The sequence below is a fragment of the Neocloeon triangulifer genome, unplaced genomic scaffold, assembly GCF_031216515.1.
Source record: "Neocloeon triangulifer isolate White Clay Creek 2 clone unplaced genomic scaffold, ASM3121651v1 ptg000014l, whole genome shotgun sequence".
In the NCBI taxonomy this organism is placed as follows: domain Eukaryota; kingdom Metazoa; phylum Arthropoda; class Insecta; order Ephemeroptera; family Baetidae; genus Neocloeon; species Neocloeon triangulifer.
The window spans coordinates 19,549,741-19,575,298 of record NW_026775556.1 but is presented as its reverse complement, the minus strand read 5'-3'; the positions used below and the strand labels follow the sequence as shown (position 1 = coordinate 19,575,298).

The 25,558-nt window shown below is 36.0% G+C and overlaps 4 protein-coding genes across 7 annotated transcripts in view; 1 reads left to right on the top strand and 3 right to left on the bottom strand.

Annotated features, from left to right (window-relative positions):
- Window positions 1-25,558, top strand: part of LOC132199804 (follistatin-related protein 5-like) — a 112,906-nt gene that overhangs the window by 63,058 nt on the left and 24,290 nt on the right. The window contains exon 1 of one of the 3 annotated variants that reach the window (XM_059624816.1): window positions 16,290-16,353. The exons of the other annotated variants lie outside the window; for them this stretch is intronic. The gene's annotated coding sequence lies outside the window, so the exon portion shown is untranslated. Of the gene's footprint in view, window positions 1-16,289; window positions 16,354-25,558 lie in introns of those variants that run through there. 3 annotated transcript variants of the gene reach the window in all.
- Window positions 11,995-16,038, bottom strand: LOC132200130 (uncharacterized). Of its 2 annotated transcripts, none has more exons than XM_059625356.1 (9): window positions 15,743-16,038; window positions 15,403-15,644; window positions 14,949-15,117; window positions 14,487-14,895; window positions 13,757-14,191; window positions 13,500-13,607; window positions 13,204-13,439; window positions 12,851-12,980; window positions 11,995-12,791 (listed from the first exon to the last, which is right to left on the bottom strand). In XM_059625356.1, exons 2-7 carry the CDS (start codon window positions 15,419-15,421, stop codon window positions 13,206-13,208), a joined length of 1,374 nt encoding a protein of 457 aa, XP_059481339.1. In that variant the 5' UTR covers window positions 15,422-15,644; window positions 15,743-16,038; the 3' UTR covers window positions 11,995-12,791; window positions 12,851-12,980; window positions 13,204-13,205. The 2 variants fall into 2 exon arrangements, with proteins under 2 accessions (XP_059481339.1, XP_059481337.1); XM_059625354.1 differs by having other exon boundaries at window positions 15,775-16,038.
- LOC132200846 (uncharacterized) lies at window positions 18,183-19,359 on the bottom strand. Its single transcript, XM_059626589.1, has 2 exons — window positions 19,214-19,359; window positions 18,183-18,859 (listed from the first exon to the last, which is right to left on the bottom strand). The coding sequence occupies exons 1-2, from the start codon at window positions 19,229-19,231 to the stop codon at window positions 18,461-18,463; spliced, it is 417 nt and encodes a 138-aa protein (XP_059482572.1). The 5' UTR covers window positions 19,232-19,359; the 3' UTR covers window positions 18,183-18,460.
- Window positions 20,179-21,158, bottom strand: LOC132201428 (uncharacterized). Its single transcript, XM_059627587.1, has 2 exons — window positions 20,952-21,158; window positions 20,179-20,835 (listed from the first exon to the last, which is right to left on the bottom strand). Exons 1-2 carry the CDS (start codon window positions 21,156-21,158, stop codon window positions 20,314-20,316), a joined length of 729 nt encoding a protein of 242 aa, XP_059483570.1. The 3' UTR covers window positions 20,179-20,313.

The following is a 25,558-nucleotide window of genomic DNA, read 5'->3' as shown; positions in this document are numbered from 1 at the left end:
TCAGGGTTGCCATTTGTGCTCTGTTTTACTTTATTTTTTCATTAAGGCCCAGATTAAATTTATCACGCAATTCCCTTCAAGTGTCAACTTCCAATTTGATGTTAATACTAGAAAATAATGAAAACATCTTGGGGCCTCAGGGAATAACTCTTTTTGAAGATCCTATAATTAAAATAGTGATAATCCACCATTATTTCAATCTTTTTTAATTTACTCAATCCAACAAGTGGTTTGTTTATTTTGATTATTGTTTCGTATGTTTTTGGAAAGCAAATTTAATCAAATTAAAAAAAACAAAGCGTAATCTCATTACAGATTTTTCAATTCCTGGTGCAGCCATTGAAATAACGACACTCGCGAGTTTAGACAATCTGGTCGCTTCAGATGCACTGCACACATGGAGCCATTATATCCGCAACACGCCGGGCCGAAATGAAATCTCGGCGCGGCCGTTTTGCATGATACTCGCGCGCTGGCTGCTGGGAATTTTAAATAATTGAAGCACTTACGGCCACATGCCATTTTATCTGCCGGGGAAAAAACGAGGAAAAAATAACAGCAGTTTCGACGCCGTCATTACGTGCGGCGCCCAATTGCCCATTTTATTTTTACGGCTGCGCATGATGCAATGCGTTTCCTCTCTCTCCGCTATCAATTCGAAAACACTTTAGAGACCGACGCTGGCCGCAATAAAAGCGCTCTCGGGCCCATCACGCTGCTCCTGCCGGCAAAATTAATGATCTGTCGGTTTCGCATCGAGTGCTGCCTGCGCGAAATGTTTTGCATTTTTAATAAATGCACGTGCCTGCTCATCAGATATAGAATGAGAAAATCCACGATGGAATCCAGAACGCAATCTTCAAGAAGAAAAGTCAAAGCTAAAGAGGAACTATTTGTATAATTTCCAATAAATTGTTATTCCTATTTATAGTTAAGAAGATAAAGTCTCTTTATTCAATCCAAGTCAAAGTTTTCAGCTCCAATTTTAATTTAAAAAGTCCCATATTTCCTCAGCAAAGAAAGTCTTAAATAGGTCTTTTAGGCGGCGCATCATTTTTTTAAGCTTCATAAAATTAAATTTACATTGTATACATTATATAATTGATTTATTTTTTTATGCAAAATGTTTCTTAACTAATTTTTTTTAATAACATAAAAGACTTTTAAGTAAGCTTATTTTACTTTCTAGCTCAATACAATAGAATTTTAATGAAATTTAATTCATTAAAGTCAATTTTAGTATGATCTGTTGACAAACAAGGATAATTAATTGTGAATAATATGAACTTTAAAAATTGAAATAGAAAAATAATAAAATGCGTAAAAAGTTTAAAAACCATTGGGATAATAAAATCTGAGAAGATCTCAAAAATAATATTTTAGTCTTGCATTATAATAGATAACTATCCATACAAAACAATCACATTGTGTAGCAATGAAAATATTGAAATCGTTGAACTCAACTTACTGTGGTCAAAATTTTGAATCACTAAATCATCAGGCACCAAATTCAATTTGCCTCTTTGGTCAATTTTTTTACAAATTCTGTGACATTAATTTTTCCGGGAATTTTTTGCAATGTTAAAACTTGGTTTGCTTTTTTGATTGGTAATCTGCTTTAATTTTATGCGATTATCTCTTAAAAAGCATATTTTATTGAATGAACTGCAAATTATAGATATTTTTTTTTATACCAAATCTCCTTGGATCGCGTATTCAGCTTTGGGTCCGGGGTCTGAGAGTGCTTTTCAGGGTAAGGGAAATAGACATCTGGTTTCATTTGCTAAAAGTGGTCGACGTTCCATCGGTTCGCTTGTTGATAGCCGAAGTAAAGCAGATGGCGCGTGAACTGAGAGGGAAAAAAGATCTATCGCCTTTCCTGCGTGCGTATTTTTCTTTCTCTCTTTCACTCAAGAGATTTTCGGCGACCACTGGACGGGCGGCGCCATTTAAATAAATGGACGAGACCCTCCATCCAACAAGGGCTCTTCCGCCTAAATCTGATTATGGTCAGCGGAGAATAAATTCGGCTCACGGGGCGGGGGACAGCTTTTTGCATGCGAGCAATTTATAAAATAAAATAAAAAATCTGCGCACTCGAAAAAGGAAGGAAGGTGTTAAAAAAGTTGGGCGACTGCCAGAACCGAGCCTTCGGTGCAAAAGGTCAGCGGAGCGATTTATTTATAGGCTGAGAAATCATTCCCGAATGCTGATCACCCCAGCCTAATTAATTCCAGAGACCCATCTGCTCTGTTTCCGTGCCAGATAATTTATGGATTGGATCGCCTGGGTTTACATTTGCACGTCACCAAAGAGGTCAAATAATAATTCAAACATCATAAAATAAAAGTCTTTATGTTTCTTTGATTAATATAAATTTCATCACAATTTAGGTAAAATGTATTCAGAGGGATTTTTAATTCCATTAAGCTCTGAAAATGAAAACTATGCAAAATCATGATTCTAGAGTCATTTTCATGGTAACATATACACCGCTATTTTTTATTTGTTAAATTTAAATTGGAAAAATAATTTCAGAAAATAAAAATCATGGAAATTTCCTGTTATTATCACATTCAAATTCTTAAAAAATTAAAATGTTGAGACAGAAATATCACATATGCAACTTGCTCAACAGCACTGATCTGCGGTACAGTATCATTTTTTCGTGCTCATGAATTTATTTCAGTAAGAAAAACGACCTAAAGGTCGATTGGGCTTAAAAGTTAATGGGCCGGACTATTATTTATCAAATAATATTCCAGTGAGGATAAAATAATAATAAAAAGCGGCACTGGACCGGGCAGATGCTTCCGTGAAATGTAAAAAAGAGGTGAATTTTTTTAGCAAAAAAGGCGTCTGGCAAGACTGCAAAAGAGCGAGAGTGTTCCATTATTAATCATAATCGCCAATTCGGTGCTCTGCGCTAACACACAAAAGGTGGAGCTGCTCAGTGCGTTTTATTTCATGCCGCTCGCTCTGTCCTTTTTGGCTTCATCTCTCGACGACTCGGCTCGGAAGCCGTAATAATCGACGTCGCCAACGGCAGCCATAATGCACGCTTGATCGCCAAAATACAAAGCATGACTCGGCGAATCTTGAGCCTTCGCCGCCGTCATTTGGCCAAATCGACTCTCTCACAAAATGCAGCTCTTTGGTTTATCTTCGCAGATAGATATGTAGAAAGAACCTTCTTTACGAGCGGAAATAACGTATTCAGCTCGTCGCTGGTTCAACTAGTTTAACATGCACGTCGCGCGCGAAATGCTGCACTTTTAATGGCCGAAGGAAAGCTATCTATCGAACAAGAACGGGTTGATCAGAAGTTTCACCAACTTTCGAAGTGGATGGGTAATAAGATAAAATAAGGGAAAAAAGTGGATCAGTGAGGCAAGTGGACTCGTTTCTATGCAAATCGCAATCTAATCCAATCATTATCAAGCAAGAATAAAAATTGTTAATCCCTTTTGAAGACCTACAAAGTTTTAAACTGAATTGCGCCATTTGGGACTTTTTAAAGGGTTCTTTATCTACTATATTTAAATTATTTAATTCAAACATCCATATAACTGTATCCATATAATTGTATCTGAATGGAGAATAAATAAATAAATAAACTTGTGTTTGAAACCGGATGAAGCAGATTTTTACAAAAACCAACAAAATTGAGTCATTGTTATAAAATCACATTTCAAAGGCATCTATCTTTTTTATTAATATTATTAAAGCTATCAATGTTATTTGAAATAAATCTGAAGAAAGAATCCAATATAAATGAACTCACGCATAAATGAACGAATTTGTCATATCCTAAATTACATAAGACCACATCTATTTTTGCTATCCAATTAATTACGTGATATCCCTTAAAAAAAATGGGCGGATAACAAGCTGAATATTCTGAATACAACCCTAAAATGATAAATGATACGCCCTAATTTGGCCAGAGGCAAAATTTGGTAGCAGCCCTGGCACTTTCAAGCCGAGTTTGCTTTGCTGATGTCGTGATTTGCACGCATAATTTGGGCAGCGCTTCGGTCATTTCTTACCCGAGGCCGGCAGCGCACGCCGAGCAATGGCTTTGAATGCAAAATAAATGGTGGGCCGTTGTTTATTCGCCGAGTGATAAACTGGACCTTGTGTATGAGTTTGCGTGAGAGAGGCAAAGACCAGCCACACTAAATAATGTAACCCTTTCTCTCTTGGCCAAAAATACCGACGCAGGGTTTGCAAATTTCCGCAAACATTTCCATTTCCCTGTTTATCTACGAGGCACCGCCAGAAAAAAATGTTGATTTGAGCATTAAAATTTTTAATGGAATAATCTTTACTCAACTTTTCTAGACTTCAAACGCACCGCCAACTACAGAATGAAAGTATTGTTTCTGTACAGAAGAAATCTGAACATTAGGAGCAAATTTCAATGTAACAAGAATATTAGTTTTTTTTTAGATTTTTATTTGTCTAAAAAATTCGGAACATTCATTAACGTATTGAAGATTATGGCTAGTTTCAAAAAATAAAAATATAACAATTTGATGCAAATTTTATTTCTGTTAATTAGTTTCAATTATTAATTACGTACAGTGAATTTTGTATTATGACGCACTAGTGAAAGAAGTTTTTCCAATGATTTTTAACAAGGAAAATGCATGGTTTTTTTTATCATAATTTTTCTTTATTAATTTAGCTCTAGTATTTTCAGAAAAAAAAATTATAGCCATTCACCTTTTATTATTGGATGGTTATTGTGTTTTTGTTTTTATGTTACACAAAGTTTATACCAACTGGTAAAAATCATTGGCAGGATGAAGAATTTGAACCGTTTCAAAAAAATGCCATTTCATTATGGACACAGGAGATTTCAACGCAAATACCAATAAACCATACAAAGCAAATGTTTGCCATCGGCGCATTTTTGCTCTCCATGTCTCTTTTTAATCCGTATTTTTCCAGCACCTCGATTGTGCCAATCTCTAATTACATCCCATTTCAATTATCGAAAAAAAAGTAAGCTGATTCCTGTGTTAAAAGAATTTGATTGTTGAGCCTTGTTATTTTTACCGAATTAAAGCTCTTCAAAGGGTATGGAGTGCCCTCGATGACGTGGGTTGTTTAAAGAGATGCTGCTGGCTGGCGTAATATAACGAGCGCAATTTGCAGCGATAAGCCGTCATATATACTTCACATGTCTGCTGCTGAAAATTGCTGATCGATATTATACACACAAAAAAGCAAAAAAGGATGAAATAAGCTTTTCAAAAGGGACATTCACATCACAAAAGCTAGGTTGTCATTTTCAGAAGCGAAATTTCTTCTGAAAAATAACACGTAATTAGACTTTTGGGTTGTCACTTGAGACATTTCTGTGATGTAAAACCTTGTCATTGATCATTTTAGAAGTTGATGCTTTACAAAAAATAATAATAGCGTTTTCCCATGTGTAAGACGGAATCAAATCACGTGCAGAAATTTGATACACATGGAAAATATAAAGCATTTCACATACAAAATTTAAACATTTATAAAGCAATTTAAATGGAATTTAAACAAAATTGGAAAACTTTCCAAGCATGCTTTGGTATTTAATGGAAACGTTGAAATTTGATATTTCCATCATTTTTCCGTATAAAATTTTCCTAATGGCGTTGGTATCTTAATCAGAATCTCGAATATAATTTTTATGGATTTTCTGAAAGTTGTCAGGAACTTTTTAATGGATATAGAGAGCTCATTTAAATTTAATTTAAATTCAAACTAAAAAAAAAATGCGATTTTTATGTTCCCAAAAGTAAGGGTTAAGTTGAAAAACCATCACAATTACAAAGCCGTCTCAAAATATTTAATAGCATTCAATCAAATATTAATTTATTTAGAGAACCAAACCATTTAAAGATGCGTGTAAACTAAAATGAGTAATCGTACAATGGGCAAATTTGGAAACAATACTTTTATAATGTACATCATTTTCCTAATCATAACTAATAAAATAAATAAAAGATGATACGCAATAAATTAAATGCATATTAAACAGTCAAATTATTTTTTACAAAGCTCAACTAATTTTGGTCGCTTGTTTTTCACCTTTAAGCCTTCCGCAAAGTTGGTGATAAAGCTGGTGAGGAACTGGCGAGGAATTTATTTTCGGTGTGCGTGTGTAGAGCTACCAGCTCTGGTAAAAAGTTGCTTCGGCCCAATATTGGCCCGGTTGTTCTGGCTCGAGGGGGGAAATCAGTCTTATTCACGGCTGGCTACAGAGCTCAATTTTATGGAGCCTCTCTCTCTCTCTCTCTCTCTCGCACACACGCAGTATAATATGCGTTGCTGGCCCCGTCGAAATATCTTGTGTGTGTGTGCGGTGGTCCAGGGAGGTAATACATTACTCAGCTGTCAGCCGGCTGCTCCTCTTCGCGCTCTCGCACAATATCTCTTTTGCGAGAACGGTCCTTTATTTATTCGTCTATTGATTGCGCGCAGAGAATAAATTTACCTGCCCACCTCTCTCTCCCGGACGGACGCACAAGTTCGCGCCGCAAAATTGCCTTGTGCACAATGCGGCACACCACGCGTTTGTTTTGAAAAAAAAAATTTATATACGCCTAATGCCCAACTTTTCAAAAGATTTAGGCGTTGGGCGTCTTGTGCGATTCTACACTTCTTGTTCACATCACTGATTTTGATTTTTTTTTATTAGAATTTTTAATCTTTTTCACGACAAAAAATTTAAAATTTTAGTGCAGATCTCGTACAAAAATGGTACAGAAATAGTGCGGAACCGGTTCAGATGGTCTGCATCATTTCTACACCAGTTCCGCACCATTTTTGAATCAGTTTTGAACGAGGGGTCTAATTGAAGATAGAATGGTTGTATATCCATTTATATTTTATTTTTCATGCTAATACCTGTTCAATTTTATTACTTTTTACACAAACGAACTTATATTTTGCAGTCATTCCATTAATTGTCATTTTCCACTTAATTCGTCTTTGGTGTTTTTTATTTTAATTTAGGTTAATATACTTGTTTACATCAATGATTTTGAAATGATTTTTGTTTTTTAATTCTTAACAAATCAAAATCAGGATATTAAAGCTTTTTGGTATCAAAAATTTTCAATTTTAGAATTTCAGTGCAGATCTTGTGCGAAAATGGTAGAGAGATGGTGCAGAACCGGTTCAAATCAGTTCTACACCAGTTCTGCACCATTTCTGAACCAATTCCGAACCAGGGGTCTTACTAAAGATAGAATTGTTCCATTTCGATTTTCATTTTCCAAGATTGCCCTTTCTATATTTAGTTTTTTTTTTAAATGACAGAATATATTGCAGTCATTCCAATTCTTTAAAATTTGGTAATATTTGTTCTGCTGTAAAATCACTCAATTTATTGGCCGTATGTACAAGTCATAAAGCATGAATATTGATCTAATCTAATTTTTTTATTGTTAGTATTTTTGTTATAAAAAAAACCAATGAAACATCCTTTTTTCACTTCAAGATTTTTTTCTAGATTTAATTTCATTCATAATTTCCTTCTACAATTAAAAAAAAAAATTAACCCAAAAATTTCTCTTTGTATGTAATTAATTGGACAAGAAAATGAAACAACGCCCAAGGAAAACTCAACTTCCACGGACAAATGAAGCTTTTTAGTGGTTAAAAAGCCTCCTTCGTGCTTTTCGTGAGTTATATGAAACCAAAAATAATATATCAGAGGAAGTAGTCGCGTCTGTTGATAATTGCAGGGGGCACTTGTGTGTGTTTTTTCCCAAATCCAGCACGCTAGCCAGAGTTTATAACTCGCTCTTTTCGGGCAGAGCACGCAGGGCATTTTGTTCCTCTCTTAATTTCGCGTCTTTATCTCGCGATAGTAAAAATGCCAGCCAGAAGATCGCTCTCTCTTTCTCAGATTGCAATAAGACAGGAGAAGAGCGGCTGAAACTTTTTTTATTACTCGCCAAGGATCTCGTGATAAATGAGAGGACCCGTTTATGTTTCATATACAAGAAGTCGGCCTCGCATTTTTTACATCGCTTCCTGCCCAACTAAAACTATTAGGCTCGCATTTGTCTCCGTGCTCGCATAAAAATGTTAGGCGCGATTTCACCAAGACTCTCGTATTTCTTACAACTCTCATATGATTCATCTCAGCTCGCCCCTTGACTTAGTTGGGTAATCCCGACCCCGCCGGTCGTTTTCTTAAGGGTATCGTGTGCATCTAGATTTTTCCAGTTGATGGACTTTCAAGGAACCGCAAGCTTCAACCAAAGTGGAGAAAACTCCAGAACACAACAGAAGCAATATTCTTTAGGAACTTCAAAGTCAGAAGTTTTTTTTTGACTTGGAGAATAAACAACATTATTTCTTTACTGCGATGCATTGCTTACAAAATTATCATTAATTCCACCAAAACCATACAAATATGGTGAAATAATAAATAAAGAAAAATGAAATAAAAAAATTAATAATTTACTAATAAAAAAAGTGAAGCGATTGCTCATGAATATTTCGCTCTTTCAGTCTTTCATCATTGATTATGATAATTTTATGGAATTTTTAAAATTTATACCAATATTTATAAGCCAAAAATGAAATAAATTTTTCAAAATTGCTAGCAAGTCAAAATTTATTGCTTTTTATTGTTCCAGATGGATAATTAATTTAGCAAACACAATGAAATTTGTATTGTTCACTGCATTAATTAGGAAGCTTGCAAAATTTCAAAACCTCCCTATTGCAAAGATGGTATAAAAGTATAAATATTGTATGAAAAAGGAATGCCTTTGGACTCTTTGCACATAAAATGCCAGTTGGCGTTGTTTGCATTTTTGTACTGCTTTTAAATAAAAATCCGCATAAATCAATCCCAGCTACAATGCAGATTTTTTCATTTAGAAAAAACTTGTATTGTTCACCCCTTTCAGACGAGCAAAAGCGGCCAACACACGTTGCTATTCTGCGTGTTGGCAGCGAAATATGCATGTACATTCATATTACGCCGGCAAAAACACATACACACACACACTCGCCGCCATGAATATTTAATTTCGCCTTGCACACGGTGTAAATAAATTATCCCGGCAGTCGTCGCCGCGGAACTTTCTAATTTGAACCCGCTTTTGTCGCGCATACTCGGCGATAAATTCCCGGCGGGGCAACTTTGCTCCGCACAACTCTCGATGCAAACCTCTTGAAATGGAAATATAAAAGGGAGAAAAAAATGAGAGCTGAGGAATTTCTCGATTATTATTCCCTCCGATTCTGCTGCTCGAAAATTTAATCACTCCTGGAATTTAATTTATAAACGAGATTAAAATTCATACGAAAGAAAATCATTGCCAGTGAAGGGAGAGAATTGTGTGGGAAAGTCGTGCACTCGACAAAGCTGTTGGGCAAATATAGCGTTTTGTTTTTTTAGCCGTCGGTTTGGCCAGCCAATGATTACGTCAAATGTAATAAATTCCGAGCGGATTTTGTCGGTGCAATCTCTCGATTTATACACCGACGAGCTCAATTTATGGCGGTATTATTTGTTTTTGTTTGTTTTGTCTGCAATTGATGGAGTAGAAAAGGAGAATATAAACGCTACTAAATAAACACAACTCGCAAAGATGGGCCATAAAATGTTTAATGCCTAATCGATATCTAAAGTTGCGAGGCGGAAGTCGTAAAATACAAGCTGAGCGGCTTTTATCTTTTTAGCCAAATTTTAGTGCTCAAATGTTATACCGAATTGATAGATAAAGAGCAAATCTCTAGACTTCTGTTCAATTTGAAAATGTTGATAATTTTTTTTCCGCCTTTTGAATATTTTAATGGATCTCGAAATACGCCTTCTTTTTTGCGAGCGCATAGCACACGTCAAAGTTTTATTCCTGCTCGTGGGAATCAGAGCACGTGGTGTTTTTTTGTGCGTAGGTGATGCATAAAGTAGGAATCCGCCCGGGGACATGTATTGTGTTGCCATATTGAAAACCATACCTCGGCTAAATGTATAGCAGATGCTTCAAAATAATGATCCGCATCCCATGACTACCGAAACGTAAAGATTTGCTTGAATATCAACCTCAAAAACTGACTGGAGATTTACAAAGAAGATCATAAATGCTTGCAAGTTGCAATATTAACTTTTTAAGTTTTTATATTATTTTTTAAAATTTAAACCAACAAAAAATAATTGATTTTATTCGTTTATTATAAAAAGAGAATATATGATAGAAATAATATTGTTTTCAACTAAGTAGCTGAAAAGCCAAGAGGTTTATGCTAGTCATTTCTTTACTACTTTTGCAGCCCTAATTACTCTAGTTGTGAAAGGTTAGCGGCTCCGCGGTTTTTAAATTTGACGCTCACTGACCTTCTCGTGTAGGCGTTATAGGATTTACAATTCAGAAAAATTCTGTCACGAAAACATTCTTACAGAAATAACTACAAATGTCAATGAAAACAACTTCTCTTTTGCTAAATAAACGTTTGTTTTTCACTTTTCTGAGAAGTGTAAACAAAAAAACCAAACTCAAGTTTTTCCTCAATCAAAAATGTTTTTATTTTTATTTGCATACCAAAAAAGAACCAAAATATAAACACATAAATGTTATCTTTTTTGCAAGTTCCACGAATTCCAAATTTAAAACACATTCCTTTTATACGGTGTACCCTATTTTAACTTTGCGTCGGATTTTGCTCAAAGTAAATACGGCATTGCAGCAAAAAGCTACATTATGGCATTAATAAAAGAGAGAGCTGGGAAAGTTCTGTTAACTTTGAGTTTCATTTCTCCGTGTGTCCATAATTAAAAAGAAAAAAGTAAGTATCTCTCTTCTCTTATATTTTATTAATTCACTCTCGAGTTCCGCAGAGAGAACGAACGGGTCTGTGCTTCATACCTTGGTGGTTTCTGATTAAAAAGTCTGGGCCGCGCTCCAAATTGGATGTAAGCCACTTACTATCTGTCCACGTACGCAAAAAATAACGACTTCATATATTACACACCCTCATCGCGGCGGAAAATTTCACCAGTAAGCGACCTCTGAATTTAAGCTGCGTGTAAAAAATACGCCAATTTATTTCACGGGCGGACAAAACGAGGTGGGTGGGCCGTTGGCAGGGATTAGCAATGGCGACATTCGAGAGAGAGTACGTCGGCCTCGAATATCTCTCAATAAGTGCAAGTTTGAAGCACACTCGAGAACCCCATCATCTGCTCCGAAAGGAAGAAAAGAACGGATGGCGGCGATGGAAGAAAGGGTGTGTGGTGGTGCAAAATAGTGGCGGTGACGTCTTCATTAGACGCACAAGCACGTACTTTTAACCTTATTTCCACGGCGTGCGGCGTCGAAGATTTGATGACTTCCCTTTTGTCGGCAGAGAAAGAAAAAAAGCCCGACCGTCACACACGCTGTGAAGCTGTTGGACCTACTGTGCAAGGGTTGGCGACTTTAGTTTGATCTTTACTAAAAATATCGTTTAATATTTTTCCTTTTCGTGATTTTCCCATAAAATATATATATTTTTTTTATAGAATTCATTCAATCAACAAAAAATTTTTTTGTTAAATTTCACGAGGTGAAGCCTCCTATTCTCAAGCAATTTCAAGACTTGCCAGGCGGTAGCAGTTCCCACCATGGTGCAAATCTTTATAATTATAAATGTACTTTACGAGGAAAAAAGACCAGTGTCCTTGTATAGATATTTGACATAACTATATATGCGCGCCACCACCACCATCTGACTTTGAGTCTCAGCAATCTCGACAGAGATAACAACACTGCAGGTTCAAAAAGAAGTTGAATATTCAATGACGCAAACAAAAAACGCTATATCGGTTTCACCCGAGAGAACAGATGAAATCAAATTTGATTTAATTTGAGACAAACATTTCTAATAAATAAAATGTGTATGAATTAATGTATGGTATCATGCTTTTTATTATTGTTTGTTATAGTTAATTTAAATCAAATCCAAAATAATGTTACCTTGGAAAATTTAGTGAAAATCTATTTGACACACAATCAAATCAAGTCTCTACAAAAATATATAATATTATGGTTGTTACTGTGTAGTTTAAATTTGAAATTATTGCCAAAAAATGGCTTCTCAAGTTTTAAAAACTAAAATTTACTTGCCAATTCATTAAGCGTATACGCATAATTGAATATGAAGAAATATCGATATGATGCCCAGAAAATTAGTTATTAAATGCATTTTACTGAATGCAAGTTAAATATTTGAGCACAAATTTTAATATTAAAAAAAAAAAATTATATTAAATCAAACTTGATATCAGCATTTATATTTCAATGCCATTAAACACCGAGATAAGAAGATAACTCAGGGTGAGCTTGGTGTGGAGATTTGCCAATGGAATGCGTTGACTCTCCTCAACAACTCCTGCTACTCTCAGCTCCTCAGGGGAGGTCAATTTCCACAAAGTCAAGGCGAGAGCTTTGCTAGTCACGTCTTCAGCACAGCTAGCAATAACCTCGGGCCACACATTAATAGCAGTATTGCAGACGCTGAGGAACTCTGGGCTTTGGTTGACAACCACTTTGGCCAGGAATGAGATCAGAAGCTGCTTTTGCTTCGTTTGCAGACAAAGCTGAGCAGCAACGCGACCGAACTGCTCGGCTGCAGATTTTGCTTGTCCATCTGTGCTGACAAAACTTGGCAGGACCTGCACAACGTTTTTCACAACTGACGACCAACCTGAGCTGGTCAGCATAAGGCACGTGATAATAAAAGGCCACTCAAATTCTTTGCCGCAGACTTCCATGAAGGTTTGAATTAAGTACCTGAAAAATTAATTTATAATAATAATGAGAAAAAAAAGATCAAATTCACATGAGCTTACTTTGCAAGCAAATCTTCATTGGTTGAAGGCAGCATTGCACATACCTCCTGGCAAAAGTTCTGAATGTCGGACGCGGTGAAGTCCATAGAGGAATGGACGAGTTTTTTCAAAGCTTCATGAACTGTGCGCTCTAAAATTAATTAAATTTGACATTTTTTTAAAAAGAATCTTCTACAAGATAGGATTAACAGGTGATCATGTCTTTTTTTTCTTCAGTTTAAACTTTCAATTTAATTTCCCCGTCCCTGCAATGCTATAAAATTGTGCACATATTTTACTCTCATTCATTTTTTGACATATAGAGGTAGAAAAAAAATGGAATTTAAAAAAAAAAATTTCTTGAGTTGAATTACCATTATCGTATTTTGTTCTGGAGCACTTGGGTGATGGTGGAGGAGATTCTGTAAGCTGGAGACGAAGGCTTATTTGATGACATTCGATTTAGTTTTGGAGGTGGTGAAGGGGACAAGGGTCTTTTTGAATCTGGAGGTATTGAGGGTCTTTTTTGTTTAGGAGGTGGAGAGTGCGAAATGTTTTGCTCTTTTTTGACGGTGGTACTGCTGCAGCTAATATCTGGTGTTAGGCAATGCTGTAATTTATTTGAACGTTAAGTTGAATATTCTTTAAATTTATAATGAAATAATTATACCAATGTGACTGATGCCTCTGGTGCTTGGAGTCCCAAACTTCTCAGGTTTTCAGTTATTGTATATTCCAAATTGAAGATTTCCAACACAGAGTTCTTTAAAGGAAAGGCCTGAAAAATTCAAATCAGATTTGTCATGAAATTTTGGAGATTGAATTTTAGGTTGTCATTTTTCAACGCAAGCAAAATCAACAATGTTAATTTAATTTCATTAACAGTTGAAATTTATTTTATAAAATTTGCGAAAATATTTTACTCACAGCAGGACTGAGAAGCAACTTTTGTGTCTCCAGTTTTTTGCAGAGGAGCTGTATGTACTCTGCATGTTGCGGAATTTTCAAATCCATCTTTATGAAGCTGTTCTGTTCCAAGAATATCTTTGCTCTGACAATCGCTTCGGAGACTTGCAGTGGGACAAAACTGGTAGAATGTCTTTTAAAGGTCTCAAAGGCCCGGCGAAGTGAGGCTTGCAAGTAGGTATCTTTACGAAGGCAACAAGTAATGGCCAGAGTGACAATCGCCCAGGCACTTTTCCGAGGATTCTGCATGAATGCCATGGCCATTGGGAGCAGACAGGAATTTGCAAAATTTCGTAGCTGGTCATTGTTGAGGGCAATAAGAATACCGTACCGAACAGCATTATCACAATCTCTGGCGGCATCATTGAGCTTCCGGATCAAGATGTGTATTTTTGCCTGTAACGAAAAAAATTTAAATTTAAACCAAAATGATTTGATGCAAAGATTTACATTATATTTTAATTTTTAATTGAGGAAAGATAATAATGAAAAAAATAGTGAAAATTGATACCAGAAGGCAACTGGATGTTGCTGATACCGGCTGATACTTTGCAAAAACTAGACACACATTTTTTTGCAAATGATACAAAAAAAATATAAAAAAAGCACCTTATACCACTGATAAAAAATAATTCATTCCAATAATATTATTTATAATGGCCAAAAATTATTATGTTACAATTTATTTTACCTTTGAAAACTTTTCCTGGTTTGTGTTGATACACTCTTCGAACAATTTGCTGTCCACAAAGGGCCATGCTTTGAACGCGTGGACAAATATCAAACGGATGTACCAAAGGTCACGGTCGCATAATAATGCCTTTTCAAATAATCTGATGAGAACTCGCAAGAACAGACATGGATCCTGCCTGTTTTTGCATATGCATGCAAAAATTTCTGCAAGCCTCTGTGCCGACTGTCTGCGTTTGAAGTTATTCGAATCGAATTGCTTGGATAATTTGCAAATCGTATCAACAGAAGACAGCAACATGACTGTGATCACCTTCTCCCTGACATCCTCGGGAAGTACTTTGAGCAGCTCTAAAACTCTCAACTCAATCAAAGGCCCTTTTCTGTCGACAATGAGGGTGAGAACCAACCTGTTTGATTAAATTTTAGCGAAAATGGGCAAAATTTGCTTAACAAAATTAACCTTGCGAGTTCTTCAACAGGCTTGTCTGCACTGAAGAGATTAAGAAGCTCTCGTCGTCGTGAAAGTAAAGCCACTGGCGTGGACAGGAAGATCGTCTTCAATAGTGGATAATCGTAATGATTTAAAAGGGCCTGCTGCTGTCTATGTATTATGTAGTCATTGTTTTTTCCTGCAAATACACAATTTTTTAATACTATTGCAACCATAAAGCATTGAATTAATTGGGTATACAGAATTGGCAAAATTTTTGAATTTTCTGAAGAGAATTAATAAAAAAAAATGAAGAAATAAATAGTGTTATAGAGATGTGATTTGGATTGAAAAGACCTAAGAATATCTTGTAAGAGAACGTCGTGTCGTACGCTTATAAAGTATTTCTTAGGAAATATTTAGTTTAGAGCTTTCATTTTTTTTGGAATAAATAGATATTATTTATTTGCAATTTCCAATTTACCTCTGATTGCTAACTCCATGGCAAGAATTTCAGAATTCCTCTCTAAAATTCAGCTATGTGTTTGTGGCAAATTAACATTCAGAGCTGAACATCCACACCAAGAAAGTTGAGAGCACGGCGTACGGTCCATGTGAACAATCAATCAAGCAGAAATGAAGTTCTTCAAGTCCAAAGAAAACATCAGACTAATAAGGAAAACCTCTTCGTAGAGGATTCTAGGCTCTTGACCTGCTCTTGACGATCTGCAAAAAAATGTGGGAAAGATTATAAAAATACATTTAAGTAAAAAAATCAATTATACAAAAAATTGCGACAAAAAAGAAATCCGAAAATATTTTACCTGCTGCTTTTGATCTAGCAAAAAAAACCAACCTTGAAATTATCGACTTTCCGCCAATTTTTCTTTTCTCTAACCAACCAAAAAGTCCAACTCGGTACTCGGGCAGTAAAGACGAAATTAGCTACTCGAGAGCCAGCTGCAGATCAAGACTCCGTTACCATTATTTGAACATGAATTTTTAACGAAACGAATTCGATGCGTTTCCGCGAGAGCTAAAGACTTGAAGACACCGCCCGGCAACAAGCAAACAACAAAAAGCTGAAAGGACACGAGTTTGCTCAGTTTCGCTGCAATGCCTTGTCTAGGACTCTAGGTGGCTGCTTGGCTGATGATGATGCAGCCAACCCACCTCCTCTCGTCACCTCCCTCCACCCCATGTATATATGTTTGGTGTGAGTGCGTGGCGTGCCATTGTTGCCAAACAGCCAAATGAAATCCTTCCTATGCTTCCTATTCTCCATTCTCCGCTATGTAATACATCCTCATGGACTTGGGACTTGGTGCGGCCTTGTGCAGGCGATTCAAGAAAATTTGTATCATTTGTGGCGGCGGCGGCACGGCGGCCAGCAGTGTTGGTATTTTCTGTTCACCCTGATGCGTGACATAATTTGGTATGTAATTTTTTTCTTATTTTTCGTCTTGCTTTGAGACCTTTGAGCAGACTTAGGACATTTGTGTACATTATAATTCAATGCAATCGTTGCTTAATTAATGTGATTAAACGAAAAAAAATTATCATCATATATCCCGGCGTACCACATTAAGAATTCTAATTTTATAATTTTAAACTTATAAAAGATAAGAGCTTGCAAAATTGAGATTTTTTAGCAAATTATGCGGCAATTTTGATATGTAGGCACGCTTGTCAATAAGGTAGTTGATTTTAAAAAGAAAACTTGAGTCTACGTTTATATTCTTTTGTCAAACTAAAAATAAATTTACAAAAATATTACAAAACATTTGTTACCACATCAAATATTGTAATACATATATACAATTTTTTATTTATAATTTACACTTTCAGACGTTTTTAAATCGTACAACTATAATTTTTTTTTCTTTTGAAAAAGGAGCCAAGATATGTACGGAAAATTAATTCAAAGTTTTTAATTAACCAATAATTCAAACACTGGAAGATTAAAGTCAGTTAAAGGGAAAAAAACATGATTCATAACAACCATCAATAATTAATTTATTTCAATTACAAATTACTTTATTTTCACTGAATCTCTAGCGAAGTAAAAACATCAAACAACTTTGAATTATCACTTGTTACACAAATTAATTTTGTATGATTAAAAAAAATGACATTCATTTTTATTCAACAAAGTTTTTTATATTAGTACCAACAATTGACGCGGAAATCGCCAACGTTTAGAGCTTTTTTCTACTCCCCTAGAGCGCACTTTTTCTGGGGCATCGCCTGGGGATATAAAGCTCGAGGGTAAAAATATCTAGATCGCCCCCCGGCGAGAAAGTATCCTTTGTTTGGTTTGACCACGCGTGCGAGATTTCTTTTTTTTCCTCGCAGAGGTGCCGAAAGTTTGAGGCAAATTGCATTTGGCGGCGCACTAACTCACCCTTTCTCGCAGACCCCACGTCCTATTGCGGTTTCGCCGGGCAGCGACAAAAAGCCGGGGCTACACAGTAATTAGATATAGTGCACAATAAAAAAAGAAGGAACGCTCCAATTTTTCCATCGCTTTCAGGCAAATTGCTTCTGGCATCCTCTCTTATTTACCTTCCGACGTGCAGCTTTTTATTCGTCAATGGAGCAAATATTGACTCGCACGCGCCGCGCCCGACTGCAAAATGTGCTGCACTTCGTTTATCAGTCAACATTAATCTTGGCCCTGTTTACTTTTAAACACCAAGAAGAAGTCTTTGCTCGTTCACAACTGCCTGGGTATTAATAATTTTGAGACGAAACTCGATATCGAATTTTTCCAGCCAACCAGATGTTATTTTTTTTCTGCTCCTCCGCCGACGCAAATGGCCTATTTGAAAAGTTTGATGAGCGAAAAATTCACGCTCAGATATGGACCCAGAGCGCATTAAATAAAAAGCGAGAGAGAGAAAGAAAGGGCGTCACTTTTCATCACGACGGAAAACTTTTCGTCGCTTTCTCTCCCTCTTCTTTCCTTGTACATATTTCTGGCGAAAAACGACGGGTTCTGTCGGAGCGAAGAAACTTTTCCCTGTTGAACAAGTAGTCAGTATAAATATGCAAAGCGTGGAAATGATAATGACTTGGCGGCGACTCAGATTTCGCGTTTGTCTCTCCCTTGTTTTGTCGCGAAAATTGCTTCTTCGACTAACTTGAAAATAATAATTTCTGTTTTACTCCAGAGAAAACCTGCTCGTTTTTAATTAAAACACAAAAGGGAATATGACGAGGCTGGAAGAATTGAGGCATTTTTTTTTGCAAAAAGGGAAATTTACCGTACTGTGTTGGCGAGTTTGATTTCCGTTGGTGAAGAGGAAGTTGCGTTTTATACATTTCAAATGTACGTCAATCTTTTGCACCAAAATAAAAATTTTGTTTATTTGTTAAAATGCTACAAGTATTTTAAAATTTAAAACAAAACTTTAATGAAAAACGGATAAAATTTAGCTTAAAATATAAAATGCCGCCTGTTTATGGTTGACGTAGTTCATTCTTATCATTGATAACAAATATTTTTTAATTTTATTTATTTTTATCACCCCTTTTAATCTCTAGCCCCTTTTTTTGCCCCTGCTGCCCTTTCCTTTTTTGGGCGTGTCCTTGGTCTTTGCTGGTTGTTTGACAGCTGGGACGATTTCGACACTTTTGTCCACGGTCATCTCAGGTGCGAATGTAGTCCTAGGTTTATTCTTGTTCTTCCCCTTTCGCCCTTTCCTGGCCTGGCCAGCGACCGCCACCTTTTTATTCGATTTTCCACTTCTCGGAACGGCCTTCTTTTCGTCCTCGTCCTCCTCCGAGTACTCGTCCTGCCCAGCAGGTGTGGCGGGGAAGCCCTTGGCCTCTGCCCAAGGATTAATTACTTTTTCGACCGTCCCCCACGCAGCTGCGGCCGGAGATAAGCTGGTGGTGGTCGAAATTATGAGCGTGGCGCCCACAAGCCAAAAGGAGGCCTGACCAACGGATTTGCAGAAAATCAGATTAAATTAATTTATTACCAAAAAATCAAATCAATATAGGCTGATAAACACCCAAAATGGGGATTGCATTTAAATAAAACTAACAAATTACACTAAAGAATCTTTTTTATGATTAATATTTGAAACTTTTAATTTTTTCATTTACTTGTAATTAAAATCAATTTGATTTGAAAAAATGCTTGAATTTATAAATTAGACTGGGCTTAAATTTGGCCTAGTTCCATTTCAGATCCACATAAAATTTATGTTTTTATATTGTTCTCCAAAATGATGATTTAAAAAAATTGATATTAATGATCTTTTAAGAAAGTGAATATATTTCATTACCGTGGTTGGCCCGCTCATTTCAAAAATCCGTGATTCGGCCAAAGATATATTTTTTCCTTTGATCACAGCACATGAATTCCCGACTTTTCGGCGCCGCAAGCGCACTCGGCCGGGTTGGAAGTTGCGGCGAAATGCGAAACAAGGCCAACATTGATTTCCCATGGCGGCGCCCGGAAATGAAAACGGCGCTGGGACTCAACTCGCGGCGCTCAATTGCAATATTATCAAACGTCAAGACCGCTTTCCCATTTCGGACCCGCAGTGCTGCAACAACGGCGGTATCTCTGCTTGCGTGGGAGGAGAGAGGTGGATCAGCCGCTTTCAAGTTAATTAACCCATCGTGCTGAATGTGTCTGGTCTGTGCATAGGGAAGGCAACAACACACATATGCATCGTCCTTATCAAAGCCCGCTCGTTTTATTATGAAATATATTAATTAAGGTTTGGTCTCCAGAGAGTTTTTGATGCAGAATCAAAGTTTTCTCTTGGGATTGAATAACTTTTGAGTAGCGAAATTGATTTGATTTTCTGTTGACGAGTTTCATTTTGTATTAGATAGCTTTGAAAAAGAACCGTCAAATAAAATTAAAAGTGACTTTAAATTTTAAACTAAGAATTAATGTATTTAATTTCAAGGGCGATCAAACTGTCCTCCAGGCTAAATTACCTTGAAATAAATATGAATGTCTCATTTTTTTTTCTTTCTTTTGAAGATATAACAAAATTTTGAGTAACGGAAAAATGACCAATTAAATCAAATATACTGAGCGAGCTATGCATGGAAAATTCTTTCATTGTACTAAAATTTAATTTGGGCAATTGTATTTTCTTTAAATACCAAATATCTATCCTTTTTTTGTTCATTTTTTAATTAAGCCTATTAGCTTACAAATTTTTATTATTCTCTTGCCCTCCATAATTGTTTCAATGATATGAAAAAATGACTCATTTACCACTTACTTTAGATTCAAAGATAATCAGCAATAGCGTTGATAGGCTTTTGGATCTTGGTCAACTTTTAATTTTCACTAAACCTTTTTTACTGTAAAAAATTTATTATTTACCCAAACCAATTATAAATAAACACGCTGACTATAAGTTTAACTAAAATAGCGATTGTCATTAAGCTGTTCATTTTGTGGCCGCATTTTGTTGTCAGGCTTTAAAACTCCTTCCTCCCTGTTCAAGTCGTGGGCCCACTGTTCATCTGCGTATTCGTCGTAAACGTTCTTTTCTTTGGCCTGCACAAACTCCACATCCTTGGGCTTGGTCCTGTTTTTCCTCTTGCCATTTTTCTTTTTTCTCGTCCCGAATAGATTCCCAGCGTCTAAATTTTGGCCCAGTATTGCTGAGTCCGTCGTGGCCGACTGCACATCTCTCCGTCCGATTACTCGAGTTCCTAAATTGGCCCCGCCGATGAGGGCGGCCAGACCACCCAAGATGCCCAATCCGCTGTTCCTGATTCGGTTTCGCAAGGTTTGTCCCGAGTTGACCAAATTTCCGTTAGTCCTTCGGTTGAGCAGACTGGCCAAAGCCAGGCCCCCAAGAAAACGAGGTGCCTTCTCTTGCTCTTTCTGGGCCCAGCACGTTCCACTGGCAAAAACGCACAGCCAAAAGCCGACCTGCGTGAATTTAATTCTATAGCGATTTTTTTTCTCTACTGCGAATAAGCGGCTTAAATTTTCGCCCGCGAAAGGCGCATTATTCGCCGCGTTCGAGGAATAATTAATGAACTTACAACGTTAACACTACTTATTTTCATGGCTGCTGGCTCATGTTTGGCCGATCCTTTCTCTCTCCGAACTGGTTTGGCGCGATGGAAAAGTGCTCCAATTTTGACCGACACGCGGCCGCCAGCCTTGGCTGTGCGACTAGAGGAAGGTCTTTCCGGGAAGGTCGAAATACGATGATGCAGAATTTCAATGGCGATGCCATTTTCCCTCATTAGCAGCAGCCGCAGCTATTCTGTTTCACACAGATTAGATTTTAATGACTGATGAGCGTAGATCGTAATGGTGGTGTAACATGAACGGCATAATTAACCTTGACCATAATAAAAAAGGCGGCAATTGTCTAGTTCAACAAGTCTATTCAGTGAGGAATTACCCACCAAAAAGCCACCAAATTTTACCTTGATAGCATATTTGTTTATTATTTTAATAATTTGCATCATTTGTTATAAAAAAGTACATATTAAGCAATTTTATTTAACGTTTTTTGATGTTTTTGCTACTAGTTTTGTAAGTTGATTTTTTTTGCGTTTACTCAATAGTTATAATATAAGAATTCAAAAGCTAAAAAAATGTGCTTTAAATTAACCTAGGATGTTTGAAACTGCTAAAGTTACAACAAATTTAATCATAGTCTATTTTTATATTTAATATATATTTTTTATAATTTTATCATTATTATTGTTGTCAAATTGTTACATTACATAGTATGCATACAAATTGTTGAAAACATTTTGAGAAAAAAGAAATTGTTGGCAATTTCTTCTTTCTATTGTTTCTATTTTTTTTTAATTAATTTGATTATTAAATATTACATTGTATTATGGATTTTTTGAACAAAAAACCTATAGAGAATAGACTAGGTCTTAATTAAAAACAAAATTAAAATATTGCTTATAATGCTTTTAGTCAAATAACTGCAAGGAGATCATCAATCTCTGAAGGTAAATAAGCATGAATTCAACCTTGCCTTAAAAATGCGATTTTTAATTTATTTTGCTCGTATTTTCAATGCAATGTTCACTATAAAAAAGGAAAATAAAGTACAAGATTGAAAAAATTAAAAAACAGCATTGGAAAATAAAATTAATGTTACTTTAATTCGCGATGATCCTTCGTGAGAATAAATTTTTAAGTAAGATTAGACCTTTTAACCTGCTATAAATGACTATTAATTAATATTAATATCTGTTTTATTTAACTGAAGGGAAACAAATGCAACATGAAGTAAATATCTTTTTGTCCATGAATTTCAAAAGTAAATTACTTCCTCAGGAAAGTCGGAAGCCACTCTTTGCTCCACCCTTTCTCCTAAATAACCTTAATTACTTTCGGCTCAGAAAGTTGGTGTAGTTGCCGTGTAAATAAACTCCATTGAGTCTCGCTCGGTCGTCGCGATACAGCACCTTGCGAGAAAATTAGCATCCCGGAGTTTTGCTTACTTCCCTTAAGAAGGGACGAAGAAGCAAGCAGGGGTTAAATAAACTTTGCGTAAACTTGATAGTTCTCTCTCTCGTCAAGCCAGCTAATATAAATGGGGGTACCTTTCGAGTTGCTAATGCAGTCGTAAAGCGGAGACTTCGTCGCCCAGATTTTGTCTACACAAAAGATAAATGGGCTTTTTGGCGAGCCACCGCGTCTCGTCCAAATTTCCTAGGCGCTTTGATGGCAAAACTGGTTTTACGAGGAATTTACAGAATTACCTGCCGCCGGCAAAGTTGCGCAAGAGGCACAGGCGACGTTATCACGCGAGGTTAATTTTTACACCTTCCAACGCCCGTTAATTGTTGGAAATAGTTTGCGGACAGAAACTTTTGGGACAAGTTTTCAGACATTTCTTACATAAATAGAAGACACAAAGTTATAAATCTTAATAGGAGATATTTAAAAGAAAATAAATTATCAAAATATTGTATTATTGTAAACAATGCCCTTTATTATAAAATCATCGCGTTTTTTTTCATCAATATTATCAGCTAATTGGGCTTAGAAAAAAATAACTTATTTAGAAAACAAAGTCATATGATTTAATTTAACTTGTGGAATTTAATGTAGTTTAAATTTAATTATTAGATGCAAATTCTAAATCATTCTTAATGGTTGGATAATTTAATTATCATAAAATTTTAAGGAATTATAAAATAAATTATTAATAATAAATATAATATTATTGTAGTTAATAATAATTAATTTCTTTTTTAATTGTTTCCTCTTTTCAGAAGAGAAGCTCATTTTTAATGCAATTTTTCCTTGAAAAAAAGGGGTTTCACTTTATACCCTTTAAATTTTTCGATTCTAGAGTATTTTCTCTAATGGGCATATTCTTGTGATGCAGTATAGCAAAATTTCCTTTCACCCCCTCATCAGGCTCATTATTTTGAAGGAGGATTTGCGTTGTTTGTGTGTATGGAAGAAGCGAGACACGCAGCTAATGAAGCGTCCAAGTGGGCGCTCGATTCGACTAGCACGGTCCTTGCACACCCTGACGAGAGCGAGAAGGCGTATCAAAATTAATTTGCCATCCAGCAGGAAGGTCATAAATTGGCGACCCGGCCGTGCTCTTTGCCGCCCCCGAGAATCTCTTCTCTCGCACCAATGCCCGCCGAGCATTCTCTCGAAAGCAACCGGCAGGTTTATTCAATGGACACGCACACACACTAACTAACACTGCCCAATTTCGGTTCAACACGTGCCAAAGCACCCTCCACTGCTCGCGGCGGCCAACCATTTGCTTAATTGCGCCCGGGCGTTGAATAATGGCGATCGTCAAATATTTGCATCCACCCGAGGCGCCCTCGGCCTCTGAATCGTCGAAAAATCTCCCTTTCGCGTGTTGCGCCCAAATTTCCTGCAAATTACACGAGTCACGATCAATTTTTTTAATAAAGCAAAGTGGGTCAATTTTTGAAATAGATATGGTTAAATCTGTGGGAAATTACTCACTAATTGTTAGTTGAAATAAACCAGTTTTGTCAATTCATATCATGTCATTGAGATAAATTCTTTTTTTTTTTGTCCAACAGGAAATATAAAATATTGCCTTTAATTATATTTTTCGGCCAATTAAATAAGCTTAGTTTTCACTTCAGATGAAGAATCACTTGTTGGAGAAAAATAAAATTAATCAAATTGAAATTCACACATCTGGCAAAGGAAATCGGAACTATAATTTACATGATTTTAGAAGAGTAAGCAAAGGATTATTTTATCTGTAAGTAATCGAACAACCAATTTTCTGTTGCACAGTTCGGAGGGTTCCGAGTTTGTTTCCAGATTCACTTCTTTTACAGCCATAATATTCATTAAAACGTCACTGTTTAAGAGTGAAATTGAAAAATACGCTCCAGCTTCAAGTTAATAAAAAATAATGAAATAAAACTAAAGCATTAACAGACAAAAATATTGATAAAAATATAAATAATAATAATTGTAAGCGACTGCAGACTAAATTATATTCATTATAGGTAATATGTAGATGCTTATTGGTGATAAAATTAGAAGAGTATCTAATTTGCTACTATCTAATTCATTAGAATGTGGAATATAAATTCACCAAACAACACAACGATGCTGAAATTAATGCAAATTTCATTTATTAGAAACTTGTGGCATACGCTGGCCTCAGCGTTGTCTGTTGACTGGAAACAGTTAACGTGGCAAATTTCTGTGTTAATTCGCGATTGCTTTGATGAAGCTCCAGCTCCGGCGGCGCGCCCGTTCAATTACGCGCGAGCCTCCAAATGACTTTTTAATCGAGAGCACTAGTGTGTAACGTGGGAGTGCATGTAGTACATGACGTTCCTATGGAAACTCGACTATTATCGATGAGAGAGACCGAAGTGGCTTGCCAGACTAATGAATCATTAATGCTATTTATTGCTGATGTGTGCGTTGCTTCTTTATTGGATGACACTTTCGCCGCAAACCAGCACATCAATTTTGTGTTCACGTTGCAGAGCAGAACCTCACCGTTGTCGTCAACACACAGCCCTTTTATTCTGATTTGATGTCACCAATCGATAAATCGGCAGCCGCATCACTTTGTGGTGACAACCCTCGAAATTTCCACACTGCAATTTTTGGATGGATATTTTTTATAATGCACGTTACATTTTTCTAGATTAAATTCTTTTAGTTCAATAACGTGATCAAAATATCGTAATTGAAATTTTTTCTGAAATTATTCAACAATTGGGAAACGACAAAACAACGGGTGATTTTTTAGTACCCCAATGTGGTGATGAAATTTCTGCAACTGCGAATTTTTAATCTATCTGGAGCCAATTTTCAAAATAAGTTTGCGGTTTGTCGACAGTTTCTAAAATAATTTGTGTGCAAATTCATTCTGATTACTTCATTAATTGATAATTAAACCAAATCAAGCTAGTGCTTTGAAATACAAAATGGGATTTAAAACATTCCAGCTTCCACATTCTGGTGACATACACCTGACAAAATTGATAATTTCAGGTGAAATTTTTCTTAATAATATTGGTTATTTTAGGAGAATAATTCTCCTCTTTAGCTTATTTCAATTACAAGTTTTGAGGGATTTCTTTAAAGCGTAGAAATATCAATGACTTATTTTTCCCAAATTGATAATTTGATTATAAAA

Bases quoted from the DNA above. Each gene is read 5' to 3' on its own strand.
- LOC132200130 (XM_059625356.1), bottom strand. The intron at 14,896-14,948 runs GTTAATTTTGTT...TTAATCAAACAG, and splicing joins CCTGTTGAAGAACTCGCAAG to GTTGGTTCTCACCCTCATTG. The intron at 13,440-13,499 runs GTATAATTATTT...AATAAATTACAG, and splicing joins CAGAGGCATCAGTCACATTG to CATTGCCTAACACCAGATAT.
- LOC132201428 (XM_059627587.1), bottom strand. From the start codon at position 21,158: ATGAGGGAAAATGGCATCGCCATTGAAATTCTGCATCATCGTATTTCG. The intron at 20,836-20,951 runs GTAAGTTCATTA...AAATTCACGCAG, and splicing joins AAATAAGTAGTGTTAACGTT to GTCGGCTTTTGGCTGTGCGT.